The sequence below is a fragment of the Magnolia sinica genome, chromosome 19 (genome assembly GCF_029962835.1).
Source record: "Magnolia sinica isolate HGM2019 chromosome 19, MsV1, whole genome shotgun sequence".
Taxonomy (NCBI): Eukaryota; Viridiplantae; Streptophyta; class Magnoliopsida; order Magnoliales; family Magnoliaceae; genus Magnolia; species Magnolia sinica.
In genome coordinates, this window is record NC_080591.1 from 13,928,627 (window position 1) to 13,949,827 (window position 21,201).

The window sequence follows — 21,201 nt, forward strand, 5'->3', positions numbered from 1 at the left end:
AAGAATAACTGAGTAGAGACAGAGAAATAACTTTATTGATATCAAACTTCTTCTTACAATACTTAAGAAAAACTCACACTTAAATTTTTTTGGAATGCCTACTAGGACCACCCTCCATTTTATAGACCCTAAATGAATCTTTAATGAGAATCCTCCCAACCAAAAGATTGATTTCAAATCAATCTAATTTACTTAAGATGGTAACAAGCCTAATGATAGTAAAAGTAAATCTAGGAAATAATTCTCAAAATCTTCAATCACATGTTTAAATTAGCCCCATATCATCCATCATATCCCTCCATGTCTCCTACAAATAGTAAATTATAACTATTGATATATGGGCCTCAAATCTATAAATAAATAATCCAAAATCAGTACATTTTAGGCCCTATGGTGGGCCATGGGCTTGCATCAATCTCCCCGGGTTGGAAAGAACTCAACACTAGCTAGTTTGACACTTCATATGAGTAGTAGAGGTTTGGATCCAATCTAGGATTTCACCAAGCATTGCTTGTATTGGCCCTGTCAAGTATCAACAGTCTTCATGTGCATCACTTGTTCAACTTTTTTCTGCTTTTTCTTCAGGCGTTGTTTATCCACATCGATGACTTCATCTTGCAAGTCAAATACCTCGCTACGGTACTTGAACAAATCCAACATATCAAATGTCTGCGAGATTTCTAAGTCATCTGGGAACTCGATCTCATATGCATTGTCACCTAACTTCCTCTTAACTCAACATGGACCAATCCTTTTATACTTCAGCTTCTTGTAAGTTCCCCTTAGAAACATTTCTTTCTAGAGATAAACCATAACTAAGTCAACTTTTTTAATATATACTCTTGTTGTGATGTACATTTATAGCTTCTCGGTATTTGGTTCCGCTCCCTTAATATCCTTCTTTTTCTTCTCTCTTTCTTCTTTTGAACTTCTTTGTTTCAGACCATTCAATCGGTAGGAGTTAATTGTGTCTGGATTGGCTCATTGGGTAATGCCCAAGATTCAACATGTTCAAACCTAGTAGCAAGTCAATATGATACTAAATGTTCCTCACAGGAAGAAGTCCAACTGGGAGTTCTTGAGGCACTAAAGCTTGATATTCAGGGAAGAGTTTCTGCATGAGAGGTGAATCATCCAACTGTTTTGTTTCTTCTTTAGAAACTAAGACAGACATGATTTCGGTCTCCTTCCTTTCTTCTTCATACTTTTGTACACTAAGAGATTTCTGACCCTTCTTTTGATCAGATTTGGGTGTTGTAAGATGTTTCATTGGGTGCAATGTGATATTAACACCATTGTTGACGAAGGGATGGGTGTTAGCCCAAGTCAAGCGCACCATATCTCAGTCCCATAACCACAATCTCCCTAAAAAATGTATGCATCTATAGGGATCACTTCACACCACATCTCATCCTTGTACTTTATCCAATAAAGAAGGAAACTAAGAACTTGTAGTTGACAGAAATTCCTCCCCCTTTGTTGAACCAACTGATTTGTTATGGGCGTGGATGCTTATGTTCTTTGAGTGTCAATTTATCCATAATTTCCTACGAAACAATGTTCTAGGTGTTTCCACCATCTACCAAAATCGTACATATCTTCCCACCAGAAGTGCAAGTGGTGCAAAAGATATTGTATTGCAACCATCGCCCCTCATCAATCACCCGAGATGTCGATAGCATATTCCATTATATAACCAACGACTCACTCCTATTACCGTGCGCATCATCAAAATCTTCCTCAACATCCGCCCAATCTTTATATACTTGTTCATCATATTATGTATGATCTTTGGCTTTCATTTGCATGCAATAGAGAGTGTCTTCACCATATTCTCGTTCCTCGGCCAAATTTACTTTAATTATGGATTGATGTTCAAAATAGCGAAAAGAACAAAATCCTGGTTGCCCACACTTAAAACACATGAATGCAGTGTTGTTTTGCCCTATCTTGGCCGCACTAGCCCCTCATCCATAACCACCTCTCTAGTTGGGGTTTAGCTTCATTATTGAACGTTGGCCCATCGTCCCTTGACCTATGGAAGGCCCTGTGGTTGCCTTACATGGTAAGTTAGAATGTTTCCCCAACATATATGATGGTCCTCATGGGGCACTAAATCATCTATCAAGTCCCCAATTAATTATCTCCATGGCTTTTAATGCTAGTTTGTAAACATTTGATATCTTAAAAACATATTTTAAAAGCAATTCATCTCTGATGTCTAGGTTAAGACCATTAACATGTTTCGAAATCTTTTGGTCTTCATATGTACTAAACCCTGCCCATAATGTCAATGTATGGAACTCCTCGATGGATTCACTTACCAGTTTGTTCCCTTAGGGGGTGTTTGTCTTTTCAATTACATTTACACTTTTGAAGAGTAAAACAACTATGTAATTACACCTCAAAAACAATGTCCAAAAGCATGAAATAGAGAGAGATTGGGTACTGTTAAAACCTGTGGGTCCCACATCAATGCATGTGTGTGATCCTCGCCGTCCATCTATTTTACGATCTCATTTTAGGGCATGATCCAAAAAAGAGACAAATTGGAATATCAAGTGGACCACAACAGAGGAAACAGGGGGGGTTAATGATGTCCACCATTCAAAATTGAAACCTTCCTAGAGACCACAGGGATGTGTATCTATCATCCAACATGTTCATAAGATCACACTGGTATGTATGAAGGGTATACATAAATATCAGCTTCATCCAAAAATTTTGTGGCCCCTAAGAAATTTTAAATGTTAGGGATTCACTTCCCACCATTTCCTATGGTGTGGGCCACTTGAGCTTTAGATTTACTTCATTTTTGGGCTAAATGGATGGATGGCGTGGATAAGATAGATACATCATAGTGGGCTCCACATTTTTTACATGTGAAAATTGTGCGAATGTATTTGCAAACAAGCTCCTTGTCAACATCGACCTCAGGACCGTTGTTGCATTTTGATGAGGACATCGTGCACACACACGCTCGCACACCACCACCCTACGCATGTACGTACGCAGAAGGAGGACCCCACCATCGATCTGGCTCAATGACGACGTCCAAGGAGGGCCTCCTAGCTAGAAGACAAATTTTGGTTCAAAAAAAAGTGGGCCCGATAGTCAAGAAAAGCCCATCATGGGATCTTATGATTGTGGCTCACTCGTCGGATTTATTTCATATTTTAGGTTTTGCTTATTGTTATTATTTAGAACATCGTGAACGCTTTAGATTTCTCGTTTGGTTTTTATTTTAGTTTACTTCATCGCCAAATAATAGGTTGCGCACATGGTGCGAGTTTTTGGGGTATAGAGTTTTCCCTATAAATAGGCACAGCTTGTAGTTCTTTTGATTCATTCAAGTTTAATAAAAAAAAATCATGCTTTATTTTTCTGCTCTCTTCGTAAGTTGTGGAAGATTTCAAAAGTGGGTGCGAAGCCCTCCCTTTTCGAAGGGCTAACTACCATGATGTGAAGCCACATCGATCCCGATTCACCCCATCGTCCATCATCTCTTTTTTTTTTTCCATCTTCTACCACCATCCGTGCTTCGAATTCGTCTCTTGTTGCATCAGTTTTCTTCATTACAGTAGGTTTCCAAATTTCGGCCCGCGGGAGGGCTGAAACTTCGGCGGAGCACCACGCACAAGCCGTAGCTTGGATCGACCCGAAACTTCGGGGTTTTGGAGCATACCCCTGGCCGACCAAGGTCAAGGAGAGCTTTTCTGTCATTGACGCCCCCTCGCAAGTGCGGCCAGGTACCTGCGCACGTGCGAGCGCCCCAAGCCCGCTGTCCACACGCGGGATTGTCTTTTGGCACAAGTTTTTATCCTCTTTTATCCTCTCATAGCCGTTTTTCATGAATCCTAGCTCTAGATTACGTTTTCCCTAAGTTATTTGCCTATTTTCTCACCCTAGGGTTCCTTGAGTTGAGATTGGGGAATTCCTTGGATTAGGGACTGATTCTTATGCATGTGTGGTTGATTTCTATTTCTCTTTGAGCATCATTTGACTTATAAATTTTATTGGCCCAGTCCTAGCCTGTGTAGGCCTGGATCCGCATAGATTCCCCTTTAACTGAAAGTTTGGATTTTTCATGTGGGATGTGTAATTTGTGTGGTTGTTTCTGAATTGGTATGATCTAAGCCTGAAATCTTGCATATCATATTTAAATTCATGTCCTGCATCACATTTACATGGGTAAATAATCATTATTCATTTACCATGAATTACACCCGTAAATGAAAAATCAAACACCACCTTAATGTAAATTGTAACATCTTTAATAGAGGTCGTGAGTATAATTCACAGGTAGGAACTTCCTTTTTAATTTATTTTTCATCTTTTTTCAAAAATTTACTTTCTCCTTACCTTAATGGATTCGTTTAGTTTGAAATTGTCTCACTATGCTAACGCGTGACCGGAAAACTTCATACCTACTAACTTAACCTTCTGATTGTTCGCGATTCCCATGTACTCAAATACCTTTTCCACCTTAGCTAATCAGTGAAGTCGTCAATATGCAAATGACCATGGATTTCTAGAATTTCTACCTTAATTCTAGGTTCTCTATCATGTTCCAACAATTGAAGAATTCAATTATTAGTCTCTTCACAAGCCAGCGCTTTCCATTGTTGGGTAGGACTTAGGACCTTTGTGGGGACCTCCCCCTACATGTCCACATACTCCAACTTCGGTCTTCGGATTCTCTCCATGCCAAAGCTCTCCCGCTTGATTAGTGAAATTGCCTACCATTTGCTTGAGTTGATCTACTCACTGTGAGAGTGTGCGGATCAATTGGATTATTTGTGCAAACTCTTCCTTAGTCACCCCCTTCGAATCCATTAGGAGACAATGTAGAGTCAAAAATCATTGAAGATGACCTGCTCTGATACTAAAATGGTGCAACTCGGTCATCGAGTCAATGAGATATCAACACCTGAATCGCAAAAGAAATGGACAAGAGTACACGCACAAAAATAGTTGAGTGGAGAGGGAGCAATAACTTTATTGATATTAAACTTCCTCTTGCAATACTTAAGAAAAACTCTACTTGAAAAATTTTAGAATGCCTACCTCCTACACCACCACTCCTTTTACAGACCTTAATTGAATCTTTAATGAAAATCCCCCCCCCCCCCCAATTAAGAGATTGATTCAATTATAGTTGATTTCAAATCGATCTAATTTACCCAAGATGGTAAGAAACCTAATAATAGTAAAAGTAATGCTTGGAATAATACTCGAAATCTTTAATCACATCTTTAAATCAACCCCGTATCATCCATCACATCCCCACATATCTCCCAAGAAAAGTAAATTGTAGCTCTTGATATTTAAGCCCCCCAATACATAATAAATAGTCCAAAATCTGCACATGTTGGGCCCTACTGTGGGTCGTGGGCCTACATCAACAATAGAAGAACCTTTCATGCACAATTATTAGTCTCTTCTTATTCATAAAAAGAAAATCGCTATTAGATCTCTTTAGAAAAATCCCAAATGGAGTATTAGACAAAACCGATTTAAGGGAAAACAACCAACTCTATTGGTTGCCGAGGAATGAAAAATAAACGCAAAAAATGAAGGAAAATGAATCCAAAAAATTGTCCTTGTTCGCTATATGTCGAACAAATAATTGGATAGAATTTAAAAGAGAATAATTTTTAGGATTGATCCAACAAATATCCAATACATATTGTGATTTGGCCCCCATCCTACCCTCTATGCCAAAAATATGATCATTGATTTATACCATTAATGAGGTGGGCCCCAATTTAGATAGCCCATGGCCCAAAATCACTCCAATCAATCAATCAAAAACCATGCAGATTTTTTCCACCATGGGTGGTTATCAATGCTTTTCTTTCCTCCCATCAAAATGCAGAGGAGTAGGTTAGGATCAGCCTATCACCAAGCAAACTAACTTTCATGCCATGAGAAATCCATGGCAAGATCCTTTTTTTAAGGGTAACTCAATCCATGGCAGGATTCACTAAATGGATGGTTTAGATTGATAAAGATGAGGCCCACTTAATCATTCCTCAGTGACTAAAGGTGTCAATGTGGAATCTACCAGATCTTGCTATGGTTTAAGCAAAAACTTAAGAGGTATTACAATGTACACTACAAGACCAAAGAGTTTGTACATTACATTAGGGTTTTCAGTTTGTATAGATAGGGCCCATGGTCCAGTTATCCAAACTGCTGACATGATGGGCCTTAGTCTAGATGGCCCATGCACCAAAAGTTCCACATATTGGAAGATCCTTCCTAAGGAATATTTGCCCTTTTTTTTAGTTGATATTGTATTTTCTTTATCAACCATACTTGTTTTGCCACCTATTGAAGGGTAAAGATTTTTCCATTTGGGAGACTTTTTATGCATGGGTCCTCCACTGTGGACCCTACATTATTAATGATTTGGACCAATAAACCACATGCCCCCACTAATGCAAACCCAAAGGATGCAAAGAAAAATGAAAATTATGCGAGAACCCACAACCCTTTAGTTAAGTTTGCTCCACCCACCCCCTTTCAAGCAAATAACACTAAAGACTCAAAAAGTGGTCAACCAAAGAGTGATGAAAATACAAAAGGGAAATTATTAAATAAACCATGAATAAATATAACCTAAAACTACAAATGCTATGAATTAAGAGCCATTTGATTGATCTAATCAGCGCCACAATGTAAGTTGACCGTTGATCTTATCGGATTTATCATCAGATCATTGATTTGGTCCAGATCATCAATCAAGACAATTTTAATGCTTGGAGGACCCTTGATCAACTAGCTTGTGTGACCTTTTGGTTGCATCAAGTTTCACAAAAGTCTAACATTAGTAGAGAAAGTAGATCCATCAGTCTGTGTAATTCTGTAACTACTAGGAAATCATCTACTTGGAAGCGATTCCTTGTATCCAACGGCAGCGGAAGATGGAGCCTCGGATGTTGGATCTTCTTGGATGCGTTTCATGTCGTAGGAAGAAGGTTACACTGCTTTCACTAGTGTAAGAAGAGGTCTAAAGGAGCTCTCTTCTTCAAGCAAGATCCACACTATAAATCATGTGGCAAATGATGGAACCTGACTTCTTCTCATTTGCAATTGATCTCTCTACACTTCACGAGTTGGTGCTTAAAAATCTATTTGATCTCTTTTAATTTTTTATTATTATTATTTTAAAATCTGGTCATGAATCCTTGGCGCATTTTATAGAAAATGCAGCTACGGCGGTTATCAAACCGCAAGAGAAAACTGCTTATGCAATTTGGAAACTGCTAGAGTAATGGGCAGTCGATTACCCTATAACCATCACATCCCATCTCCCTATCTACTAGAGGGTGGGGCCCACTTGGACGACCCACCTTGCAGTTACCAGTGGTTGGCAGGTTACTGTGTACGCAGTGGGAGGTTGAACTTGTCCCACATCGGAAGCGTTGTCCAAAGTTGTGATGGTTATATATGGAGATTCACCCTTCATAGTACGAGGCCTTTTGGGGGCAACCCTGAGAACAAAACCGTGCGGGTCCAATGGGACACAGAGTGGACAATATCGTACTGTGTGGGCATGGGCTGTTACAAATGGTATCAGAGCCGAGGACGGCTCTGCCCTTGGTGGGGGATATTGTGACACCCCGTCACTGTTGCACATGTGGGCGGGCACACATGGGCGGACGCTGATGTGGGCGGGGCCTAAGGGCCTGGGCGAGCTACCAATGGGTGGCAGGCTACTGTGTACGCAGTGGGAGGTTGAACTTGTCCCACATCGGAAGCGTTGTCCAAAGTTGTGATGGTTATATGTGGAGATTCACCCTTCATAGTATGAGGCCTTTTGGGGGCAACCCTGAGAACAAAACCGTGCAGGTCCAGTGGGACCCAGAGCGGACAATAGCATACTGTGTGGGCATGGGCTGTTACAGAACTCTTGCAGGAAAAAACCACAGCACAAAATGACAGTAATGCACTATGAAAGCAGAAAATTACAAGATATAGAGATTACCCGATTCGAACAAGCCTCGAAACTCCCCAAGCTATGCACCTGAAGCCCTAAAACAAATTAGAAAGCCCTCTTCTCTCCCAAATCCCGATTACACCCATATAAATAGCATGCATGAGAATCACAATCGAAACAGGAAACAAATCCCGCACCTACGCAATTCTATGTATACACTCGATGGCATCGATAGATCGTCAATGGCATCGAAGGTGTTCGATGCCATCGAGGAATGCACTAAAACATTCCAGCAATAAAACATGGAATTTCTAAATTTTTCCAATGTCATCGACGTCTGCTCGATGGCATAGACAGGCCCTGCTGTCTATGAAAGCCGAGAGGAACTGAAGCTTTTCTATATTTGAGACAACCCAAAGGGGTTGAATATATAGAGATTACAGTCATCTATGCAAGGAAAATAATAAAATCAAAATCCTCTGCATATGGAAACTAACTATACAAGGTATACTAGCTATACAAGGTATGTGAGCCTGTCTAACATCCCCCCTCAAACTAATGCTGGTCATCGACAATTAATAGTTTGCCAACTAGAAATGAGTGACGTGCAGAAGTGAGGGATTTGGTAAGAATGTCAACAATCTGATCATGGGATGCAACATGTGGAAGAGAAATGAGCCCAGACTGAAATTTCTCGCGGATAAAGTGACAGTCAACTTCAATATGCTTTGTCCGTTCATAAAAAATAGGGTTAGAGGCAATCTGAATGGCACTTAGATTATCAACATAGAGTGGAGTAGGATTCTGCAGAGGAATACCCAAGTTGGAAAGAAGTCCACGTAACCAGACAAGCTCACTACACGCAGCGGACATCGCCCGATACTCGGCTTCTGTGCTTGATTTGGAAACAGTGGTCTGCTTCTTACACTTCCAAGAGATGAGAGAAGTGCCGAGAAAAACACAGTAGTCAGTGGTAGATCTTCGTGTGAAAGCACAACCGGCCCAATCAGCATCCGAATAAGCACGAAGGTCCAGAGTCGCCGTGGAGGAGAAGAACAGTGAGCGATCTAGAGTTCCACGTAGGTACCGTAGGATGCGCAACACTGTAGTCATATGAAGAGTCCGAGGAGTAGAAACAAATTGACTGACGATTTGGACAGCGTAGGTAATATCAGGGCAAGTCATAGTTAAATAAACTAGACTTCTAACTAAACGGCGGTATAAGTCGGGCTGTGCAAGTAGATCACCATCGTCACTGCCATATTGAACGTTAAATTCTAAGGGAGTCTGAACTGTCTTCTGATCCGTCAATGATGCCAAGGCGAGAAGATCCTTGGTATATTTACGCTGGCTGACCAGGATTCCACGTTAGAACGTGAAATTTCAAGCCCAAGAAAATATGTGAGATGGCCGAGGTCTTTCATCTTGAAGGAGAATTGTAGAACTTCCTTTAAAACCGAGATGCCAGTAGCATAGCTACCAGTCAGAATTAGGTCATCAACATAGACGAAAACAATGACAATGCCGCGAGCAATGGTGCGCAAAAATAAGGATGGGTCATGACTACTTTAAGTAAAGCCATCACCTGTAACAACATCATAAAAGCATTGGAACCATGCCCGAGGTGCCTGTTTGAGGCTATACAGGGCTTTCTTTAGGCAACATATCTTATTGTCAGGGATTAAAGAGCCAGGAGGAGGTTTCAAATATACTGTTTCTCGGAGGTCTCCATGAAGAAAAGCATTTTTCACATCCATCTGAGCAAGTGGCCAAGAGTGAACAGAAGAGATTGCCAGAAGAGTACGAACAGTTTTCATCTTGGTCATGGGAGAAAGTCTCATCATAATCAATTCCGTATTCCTGTTTGTATCCCTGAGCGACAAGTCGAGCCTTGTATTAATCCAATGATCCATCAGACTTGAGCTTGACAGAATAAATTCATTTGCTACCAATTAGTTGTTGGTCAGCAGGTCGAGTGACAATATCCCACGTATGATTATCATCCAATGCCGCAAGTTCTTCTGCCATAGCGTTCTTCCAACAATCATGAGTGACTGCTTGAGAGTATGAAGTAGGAATAGAAACAGTATCCAGAGTAGCATTCATGGCAGACATAGAGCATATCAAGCGATCAGGCGCTCGATGTACACAATCGGAACGACGTAGCGAGGTAGGTTCAGGATCTGCAACAGGTACAGTAGGTTCGGGTTGAGGAATAGGTGGTGGAGCTGTACGTGGTCGACGGGAGTAAACCTGCAATGGACGAGGGAGAGTACTCGAGGCAAAAGAAATATTAGGAAAGGTGGTTAGACCAGGAGATTTTGGGGCGTGCGGAGGAGAAAAGGATGAAGGAAAGGCAATATGTTCGAGAAAAACAACATGTCGTGAAACTCGAACACGATGAGAAACCGGATCATAACATCGAAAACCCTTCTGAGTTTATCCAAATCCCAAGTACATACATTTGATTAATTTTGAAGATAGCTTGTTATGCTCACGTGAAGCCAGGTGAACATAACAGACACAACCAAAAACATGAAATGTGGAATATGCAGCAGATGAGTCGTTGAGAACAAAGTATGGAGATTTACTGTTTAGAACGTTGAGTGGCATCCGGTTAATCAAGTAGACTGAATGTAACATAGCTTCCACCCAGAAAGAATGAGGAACACTCATAGCTGTCATTAGAGTGTTGGCAATTTCAACAATGTGACGATTTTTTCGTTCAGCCACCCCGTTCTGTTGTGGAGTATCAGAACAGGTGGTCTGATGAATAATCCCATGACTCTGAAGAAATGTACGAAAATCATTTGAGAAATATTCCCCCCCTGAGTCAGAGCTGAGAGTTTGAACTGGAACCCGAAATTGAGTCTCCACCATAGAGTGAAATATCTTGATTTTTAAAAAACATGTAACTTTGAGTGCAGGAAGTAAATCTAGATGTAACGTGTGAAATCATCAATGAATATAACATAGTATCGTAACTCAGAGAGAGAAATAATTGGTGAAAGACCCCAGACATCTGTATGCACTAGTTCAAACATAGAAGATGATTTTGTAATACCTAAAGGAAAAGGAATATACTTACTTTTCGAAAGACAACAAGATGAACAAGAATAATCCAAATCTGTTTTATTAAGAGAAACGTTCCCTAACATGCCAGAAGAAAATAACTGAATTAACCGATCGGAATGTGGATGACCAAGACGAAAGTGCCACAGTTTCCATAATTTATTTGCCAAACAAATATCTAATGAAGATGGAGAAAAGAAACAACGAGCCGGAGTGACAGATGGATCAAAGTCTAGCATGTATAGATGACCATGCCGCCTACCCAGGTAACGTCTCGGAAAAATCCATACAAAGACCCGAGTATCACCTCAGGCAAAAATCACACAGGACCAAATCCTTTAGAAATTAAACGAGAGTTAACCAAGTGCTAAACTAGATTACCTGTGAAATTAGCACTAATCACTTTAAATATGATCTGCAAGACCCAAAACGTGTAGAATCGTTAACGCTACATTACCTTAAAACTTAATATCCATCTCAAAACCCAGTTGCTCTTGGGAGCACTTTGAATCTCCGTATCGGACCTGGACCGCACGTCGAAAGTCCAATTACCACGAAACTATACGATTATGACCGCCTTGCTGGACTTGACAACCACCTTGGAAATCAAGTCCTAATTGTATCCAGAAACGCACAACTTGAGCCTGGAGCGAAGTGTGTGAGAAACGCAAATATCTTTAGGAAATGAACTGGGAATTAAGTGAATTGAGTCGTTTCACTTGCAGGCCAAATCTAAGGATTCAGACTGTCGGAATCTGCCCCAATTACACCCTCGGATCAGAGATTCTGCCATTTTAAAATTTTATGCCAGTAGCTTGCGCGTCTCTCTCTCTTCACATGCAGTGCACATGTCATGCCCACTATTCTGTGTGTTTGTATTATATGTTCGTGAATATATATGTATGTATGTATGAATGTGTGTATCTGTGTATGCTGACTGTGTGTTTGAATGTATATATGTGTGCACATGTTCACAGGTGCACACTGGCATCTGTGGGTTTTGAACTTGATCAATGTGCAGAAAGAAATCTCATATATAGTAGAAACTGATCTGTAATCCCATGCCAACACTATGACACAAGATAAAGAAACTCGAGCTATCTTTCTATTCAATTGAAATGAAAGGAGACGCTAATAAGATTCCATAAACAAGTAAAAGATGTACCTCAGATTCAAGGCACTTGCAAGCAGATTGAAGACAACCTTCAAGCACTCTAAACTCAAAAGGTAGCACCTTGGGACACCCATCCTTGGGCCCATCCAATTCAGACCTAGGACTGCAGTCTTCCATTTCAGGGATCATCATAGAATTTTCCAAGGAAACATGACGCTGTTGAGAAATTCCCATGCTAGAAGGGCTTTCCGGCTTACGATGAGAAAGAAATGAGCGAGAGTACCATGGACCCTTGTTTGTCACCCCCATGTCAGTATCACTGCTCTCAGCTGCCTTCATCAAAAAAAAAAAAAAAAAGTTTATCAGTGAATGTTTCACTAAGAATTCGTGTCCTCAAAGAAATAGACTGATTTATGTCAACCATTCGATATAAGAGCAAAAATTTTCTCTGCAACAACGACAATACTTCCCTGCTTGTGCGATAAAATTATACCAATAGTCATTGCAGCTCAAAAGTGCTTCCCTGAAGTAGTCCATATTAGGCCATACAAAGAAGTGGGGTACTATCTGTAGCAGTAGTTTTACAATTTTCAACCCACTACTCTTTGAGTACATAAGGATACATTTAGGTACCTGCTGTTCGACGGTTCCCAAGGTTGTCAAAAACTGCTAGTGTCAAACATGGTTGAGTTAATAAGAACTTTTTTTTTGAAGATGTTAATAAGAATGATTCAACCCTATTCTTATCTTAACCAATTCTTGGGGAAGAGAAAATGCTGGCCCGCTTAATGTGGATTGCATTTCCTTGCCACTCCAAACACCAAGCTCACTTAGTAGGATTGGGAAGCCTCAACAACCATGATTTGGAAGGGCCTAATGCTATCTAACCAAGTAACAGGTTTAAACTGTGTTTGGACTGAATTCCCGTAGAAACTTTTCTCGGGGAACAGGTGGGCACTTGGGTGCCACCTCAGATTTAAGCTTGTTGTCTTGTCGGTGGAGTCCTGCAGGACAAACAACCAGAAAATGGAACTGAAATAATGGGAAAATAGTGTCTTGTTGTAAGCATCCTAATCCAAGTAATTGAAGATGGTTATGGATAAACTGTACACACATTCAATGGGATGATAGTTTTGCACATTGCATGGCAACGTAAATTCTCAAAAGAAGGCAACTGAAACAGCCAATAGGGAAATCAAAGAAAAACTCCTAGGCACAGGCAAGGATGATAGTGCAACCCAGTTATCGAGTCAATGAGATCTCGACACCCGAATCGCCAAAGAAATGGACAAGAGTACACCCACAAGAATAACTGAGTAGAGATAGAGAAATAACTTTATTGATATCAAACTTCTTCTTACAGTACTTAAGAAAAAAGCACACTTAAAAATTTTTGGAATGCCTACTAGGACCACCCTCCATTTTATAGACCCTAAATGAATCTTTAATGAGAATCCTCCCAACTAAGAGATTGATTTCAAATCAATCTAATTTACTTAAGATGGTTACAAGCCTAATGATAGTAAAAGCAAATCTAGGAAATAATTCTCAAAATCTTCAGTCACATCTTTAAATTAGCCCCATATCATCCATCATATCCCTCCATGTCTCCTACAAATAGTAAATTATAACTATTGATATATAGGCCTCAAATCTATAAATAAATAATCCAAAATCAGTACATTTTAGGCCCTATGGTGAGCCATGGGCTTGCATCGATCTCCCCGGGTTGGAAAGAACTCAACATTAGCTAGTTTGACACTTCATACGAGTAGTAGAGGTTTGGATCCAATCTAGGATTTCACCAAGCATTCTTGTATTGGCCCTGTCAAGTATCAACAGTCTTCATGTGCATCACTTGTTCAACTTTTTTCTGCTTTTTCTTCAGGAGTTGTTTATCCACATCGATGACTTCATCTTGCAAGTCAAATACATCGCTATGGTACTCGAACAAATCCAACATATTAAATGTCTGCGAGATTTCTAAGTCATCTGGGAACTCGATCTCATAGGTATTGTCGCCTAACTTCCTCTTAACTCAACATCGACCAATCTTTTTATACTTGAGCTTGTTGCAAGTTCCCCTTAGAAACATTTCTTTCTAGAGATAAACCATAACTAAGTCACCTTTTTTTATATATACTCTTGTTGTGATGTACATTTATAGCTTCTCGGTATTTGGTTCCGCTCCCTTAATATCCTTCTTTTTCTACTCTCTTTCTTCTTTTGAACTTCTTTGAGTTAATTGTGTTTGGATTGACTCATTGGGTAATGCCCAAGATTCAACATGTTCAAACCTAGTAGCAAGTCAATATGATACTAAATGTTCCTCATAGGAAGAAGTCCAATTTGGAGCTCTTAAAGCACCAAAGCTTGATATTCAGGGAAGAGTTTCTGCATGAGAGGTGAATCATCCAATTGTTTTGTTTCTTCTTTAGAAACTAAGACAGACATGATTTCGTTCTCCTTCCTTTCTTCTTCATACTTTTGTACACTAAGAGATTTCTGACCCTTCTTTTCATCAGATTTGGGTGTTGTAAGATGTTTCATTGGGTGCAATGTGATATTAACACCATTGTTGACAAAGGGATAGGTGTTAGCCCTGATAAGCCGGGAATTTGAAACTAAGGAATTTGAAGATGTTTTTCTGTATTTCTTCAACCCAAAGGTGGGTTTAAATAACCACTCTACAAGACTATGCTAGGAAGCTTATTTAGAGTTTCTCTATACATAGTATATTACAACTAATAACCCATATACACAATATTCTCACATCCATATACACAATATTTTCACACACCCTTCAAACTGATGTGGGATAATGAACCAACATCAGTTTGCCACAAAGAAACCTATGACGGGATGAGGTCATAGTTTTGGTAAATAATTCAGCAAGTTGTAGCTCTGATGTCACATGAGGAAGAGAAATGATTCCAGCAGTGTATTTTTCTCTCACAATGTGGCAGTCAACTTCAATGTATTTAGTGTGCTCGTAAAATACTAGATTGGAAGCAACTGAATCGCACTGAGATTGTCAGCAGATAATGGAGTTGGCAAAGACAAATGAATCCCAAGATATGTCAACAATCCCTGGAACCAAGTAATTTCACTACATGCCTCTGCCATTGTACGGCATTCGGCTTCTGTGCGGGATCTAGATACCGTGGTTTGCTTCTTACACTTTCAGCCAACCAATGATTGTCCCAAGAAAACACAATAGCCAGTGGTGGACCGTCGTGAAATGGGACAACCTGCCCAGTCTGCATCAGAGTAAGCAGATAATTGTAGAGCGTGCGATGATGGAAAGAGAAGCGCCTGATTGAGGGTACCTCGAAGGTATCGAATAATGTGATGAACTGCCGTCATATGTAATGCGCAAGGTGCCTTAACAAACTGGCTAACAACATGAACTACATATGAGATATTAGGACGAGACGTAGTGAGATAAACTAATCTCCTCACCAATTGCCTATAGGATGTAACATCTGAGAGAAGGTCTCCATCATCTTTCCCATACTTGACATTTAATTCTAAAGGAGTCTCATGGGTCTTATTATCTATAAGGTTTGCTAGCTTGATCAAATCCCAGGTATACTTCCATTGACTCACGAGATAACCTTGAGTATTTCAAGAAATTTCAAGACCCAAAATATATGTTAATGGCCCCGTATCCTTCATGTGAAATGAGGAGTGAAGTAAGGATTTGAGATCGGCAATTCCTTGAGCATCACTTCCTGTGATGAGAATGTCATCAACATAGACCAATAAAGCAACAAGACCTGAATCAGGCTTGAGAATAAACAGTGAGGAGTCATATTGGCTTTGAGAATAGCCTGTTGTGGTTAACACCCCATGAAAATTTTCAAACCATGCTTTTGGTGCTTGCTTAAGTCCATATAAAGCTTTAGATAGCTTGCAAACTAAGCGTGGATCCTTGGACTTATAGCCAAGAGGTTGCTTCAAGTAAACTTCTTCTTTGAGATTCTCATGGAGGAAAGCATTCTTAATATCGAGTTGACTGAGTTGTCAACCTTTAGAAGAACTTATAGTGATCAAGAAACGGACTGTTTTCATTTTTCCCACTGGAGCAAATGTCTCATCATAATCAACTCCATACTCTTGTTTATAGCCCTAGGCCATTAGCCGAGCTTTGTATCGATCTAAGCTCCCATCAGATTTTAATTTCACAGTATATACTCATTTGCTGCCTATCACTTGCTTCCCCTCAGGTAACGGAACCAGCGTCCAGGTAGCATTTTCCTCGAGTACTTGAATCTCATCATCCATGGCCTTTACCCAACACGGTTATGTATATGCCTGAGAATAAGAAGTAAGTACAACCAAAGAATCTAATCCAGAAAACAAGGCATGGTGAGAGGCAAAAAGATTTAATCGACAAGGAGGAACAAACGGACGACTGGAACGACGTAATTGGACCGCAGTGGAAAGTGGGACAGTTACCTGCGCTGTAGGAGAAGAGGACACCTAATCGGAAGCAGGAGCAGCTGAGGGAGATGACCCAAGAGAGATAAGCTTCACACGACATTGGTAGACCTGCAAAGGAAGAGTGGGAGAAGGAGGCATACGATGATTTTCTTCAAATGAGGACATACGAGAAATGGAAGATGGAACAATGATAACTGAAGGAGGTGCCCAAGTCAAGCGCACCATATGTGATGCCCCGTCACTGTATGGTCACATGTGGGTGGGGACACGTGGGCGGATGCTGATGTGGGCGGGGCCTGGCGGGCCTGGGCGAGCTACCAGTGGTTGGCAGACTACGGTACTGGCAGGCTACTGTACCCACAGTAAAGGTGAAACTTTGTCCCACATCGGAAGAGTTGTCCGAAGTTGTGGTGGTTATAAGTTGGGTTCCCCCCTTAACAGACACGACGCGTTTTAAAGCCATGAGCTTTGGCAAAGTAGACTATCATGTGTTGTGGGGGTGGGCCTTACACCATATCTCATTCCCATAACAACAATCTCCTTAAAAAAATGTATGCATCCATAGGGATCACTTCACACCATACCTCATCCTTGTACTTTATCCAATAAAGAAGGAAACTAAGAACTTGGAGTTGACAGAAATTCCTCCCCCTTTGTTGAACCAACTGATTTGGTATGGGCGTGGATGCTTATGTTCTTTGAGTGTCAATTTATCCACAATTTCCTATGAAACAATGTTCTCGGTGTTTCTACCATCTACCAAAATCGTACATATCTTCTCCCCGGAAGTGCAAGTGGTGCAAAAGATATTGTATTGCAACCATCGCCCCTCATCAATCACCCGAGATGTCGATAGCATATTCCATTATATAACCAACGACTAACTCCTATTACCGTGCGCATCATCAAAATCTTCCTTAAAATCCGCCCAATCTTTATATACTTGTTCATCATATTATGTATGATCTTCGGCTTTCATTTGCATGCAATAGAGAGTGTCTTCACCATATTCTTGTTCCTCGGCCAAATTTACTTTAATTATGGATTGATGTTCAAAATAGTGAAAAGAACAAAGTCTTGGTTGCCCACACTTAAAACACATGAATGGAGTGTTGTTTTGCCCTATCTTGGCCGCACTAGCCCCTCATCCATAACCACCTTCTCTCTAGTTGGGGTTTAGCTTCATTATTGGACGTTGGCCCATCGTCCCTTGACCTATGGGAGGCCCTGTGGTTGCCTTACATGGTAAGTTAGAATGTTGCCCCAACATATATGATGGTCCTCATGGGGCACTAAATCATCTATCAAGTCCCCAATTAATTATCTCCATGGATTTTAATGCCAGTTTGCATACATCTGATATCTTAAAAACATATTTTAAAAGCAATTCATCTCTGATGTCTAGGTTAAGACCATTAAGATGTTTTGATATCTTTTGGTCTTCATACGCACTAAACCCTGCCCGTAATGTCAATGTATGGAACTCCTCAATGTATTCACTTACCAATTTGTTCCCTTAGGGGGTGTTTGTCTTTTCAATTACATTTACACTTTTGAAGAGTAAAATAACTATGTAATTACACCTCGAAAACAATGTCCAAAAGCATGAAATAGAGAGAGATTGGGTACTGTTAAAACCTGTGGGTCCCACAGCAATGCATGTGTGTGATCCACGCCGACCATCTGTTTTACAATCTCATTTTAGGGCATGATCAAAAAAAGAGACAAATTGGAAGATCAAGTGGACCACAACATAGGAAACAGGGGGGTTAATGATGTCCACCATTCAAAATTGAAACCTTCCTAGGGCCCACATGGATGTGTATCTATCATCTAACATGTTCATAAGATCACACTGATATGTATGAAGGGTATACATAAATATCAGCTTGATCCAAAAAAATTGTGGCCCCCAAGAAATTTTCAATGTTAGGCATTCACTTCCCACCATTTCCTATGGTGTGGGCCACTTGAGCTTTAGATCTACTTCATTTTTGGGCTCATGCCCTAAAATGAGCTTGCGAAATGGATGGACGGCGTGGATAAGATAGATACATCATAGTGGGCCCCACGTTTTTTACATGTGGAAATTGTGCGAATGTATTCGCAAACAAGCTCCTTGTCAACATCGACCTCAGGACCGTTGTTATATTTACATGGGTAAATAATCATTACTCATTTACCATGAATTACACTCATAAATGAAAAATCAAACACCACCTTAATGTAAATTGTAACATCTTTAATAGAGGTCGTGAGTATAATTCACGGGTAGGAACTTCCTTTTTAATTTATTTTTCATCCTTTTTTCAAAAATTTACTTTCTCCTTACCTTAATGGATACGTTTAGTTTGAAATTGTCTCACTATGCTAACGTGTGACCGGAAAACCTGATAGCTACTAACTTAACCTTTTGATTGTCCGCAATTCCCATGTACTCAAATACCTTTTCCACCTTAGCTAATCGATGAAGTCGTCAATATGCAAATGACCATGGATTTCTAGAATTTCTACCTTAATTCCAGGTTCTCTATCATGTTCCAACAATCGAAGAATTCAATTATTAGTCTCTTCACAAGACAGCGCTTTGCATTGTTGGTTAGGACTTAGGACCTTTGTGGGGACCTCCCCCTACATGTCCACGTACTCCAACTTCGGTCTTTAGATTCTCTCCATGCCAAAGCTCTCCTGCTTGATTAGCGAAATTGCCTACCGTTTGCTTGAGTTGATCTACTCACTTTGAGAGTGTGCGGATCAATTGGATTATTTGTGCAAACTCTTCCTTAGTCACCCCCTTCGAATCCATTAGGAGACAATGTAGAGTCAAAGATCATTGAAGATGGCCTGCTCTGATACTAAAATGGTGCAACTCGGTCATCGAGTCAATGAGATATCAACACCCGAATCACAAAAGAAATGGACAAGAGTACACACACAAAAATAGTTGAGTGGAGAGGGAGAAATAACTTTATTGATATTAAACTTCTTCTTGCAATCCTTAAGAAAAACTCACACTTGAAAATTTTAGAATGCCTACCTCCTACACCACCACTCCTTTTACAGACCTTAAATGAATCTTTAATGAAAATCCCCCCCAACTAAGAGAATGATTTCAAATCAATCTAATTTACCCAAGATGGTAAGAAACCTAATAATAGTAAAAGTAAAGCTGGGAAATAATACTCGAAATCTTTAATCACATCTTTAAATCAACCCCATATCATCCATCACATCCCCACATATCTCCCAAAAAAAGTAAATTGTAGCTCTTGATATTTAAGCCCCCAATACATAATAAATAGTCCAAAATCTGCACATGTTGGGCCCTACTGTGGGCCGTGGGCCTACATCAGATGATTAGAACAATAGAAGAACCTTTCATGCACAATTATTTAGTCTCTTCTTATTCATAAAAAGAAAATAGCTATTAGGTCTCTTTAGAAAAATCCAAAATGGAGTATTAGACAAAACCGATTTAAGGGAAAACAACCAACTCTATTGGTTGCCAAGGAATGAAAAATAAACGCAAAAAATGAAGGAAAATGAATCCAAAATATTGTCCTTGTTCACTATATGTCGAACAAATAATTGGATAGAATTTAAAAGAGAATAATTTGTAGGATTGATCCAACAAATATCCAATACATATTGTGATTTGGCCCCCATCCTACCCTCTATGCCAAAAATATGATCATTGATTTATACCACTAATGAGGTGGGCCCCAATTTAGATAGCCCATGGCCCAAAATCACTCCAATCAATCAATCAAAAACCATGCAGATTTTTTCCACCATGGATGGTTATCAATGCTTTTCTTTCCTCCCATCAAAATGCAGAGGAGTAGGTTAGGATCAGTCTATCACCAAGCAAATTAACTTTCATGCCATGAGAAATCCATGGCAAGATCCTTTTTTAAAAGGTAACTCAATCCATGGCAGGATTCACTAAATGGATGGTTTAGATTGATAAAGATGGGGCCCACTTAATCATTCCTTAGTGATTAAAGGTGTCAATGTGGAATCTACTAGATCTTGTTATGGTTTAAGCAAAAACTTAAGAGGTATTGCAATGTACACTACGGGGCCAAAGAGTTTGTACATTACATTAGGGTTTTCAGTTTGTACAGATGGGGCCCATGGTCCAGTTATCCAAACTGCGGACATATGGGCTTCAGTTTGGATGGCCCATGCACCAAAAGTTCCACATATTGGAAGATCCTTCCTAAGGAATATTTGCCCTTTTTTTTAGTTGATATTGTATTTTCTTTCTCAACCATTTACTTGTTTTGCCACCTATTGAAGGGTAAAGATTTTTCCATTTGGGAGACTTTTTATGCATGGGTCCTCCACAGTGGACCCTACATTATTAATGATTTGGATCAATAAACCACATGCCCCACTAATGCAAACCCAAAGGATGCAAAGGAAAATGAAAATTATGCGAGAACCCACAACCCTTTAGTTAAGTAGTGCTCCACCCACCCCCTTCCAAGCAAATAACGCTAAAGACTCAAAAAGTGGTCAACCAAAGAGTGATGAAAATACAAAAGGGAAATTATTAAATAAACCATGAATAAATATAACCTAAAACTACAAATGTTATGAATTAAGATCCATTTGATTG

General features: G+C 39.9%; 1 protein-coding gene across 3 annotated transcripts in view; it reads right to left on the reverse strand.

Annotated features, from left to right (window-relative positions):
- Positions 1–21,201, reverse strand: part of LOC131234476 (magnesium transporter MRS2-F-like) — an 80,610-nt gene that overhangs the window by 56,103 nt on the left and 3,306 nt on the right. For 2 of the 3 annotated variants that reach the window (XM_058231387.1, XM_058231384.1), the window contains exon 2: positions 12,415–12,464. The exons of the other annotated variant lie outside the window; for it this stretch is intronic. In XM_058231387.1, the coding sequence (XP_058087370.1) occupies positions 12,415–12,464 (50 nt within the window). The remainder of the gene's footprint in view (positions 1–12,414; positions 12,465–21,201) is intronic. 3 annotated transcript variants of the gene reach the window in all.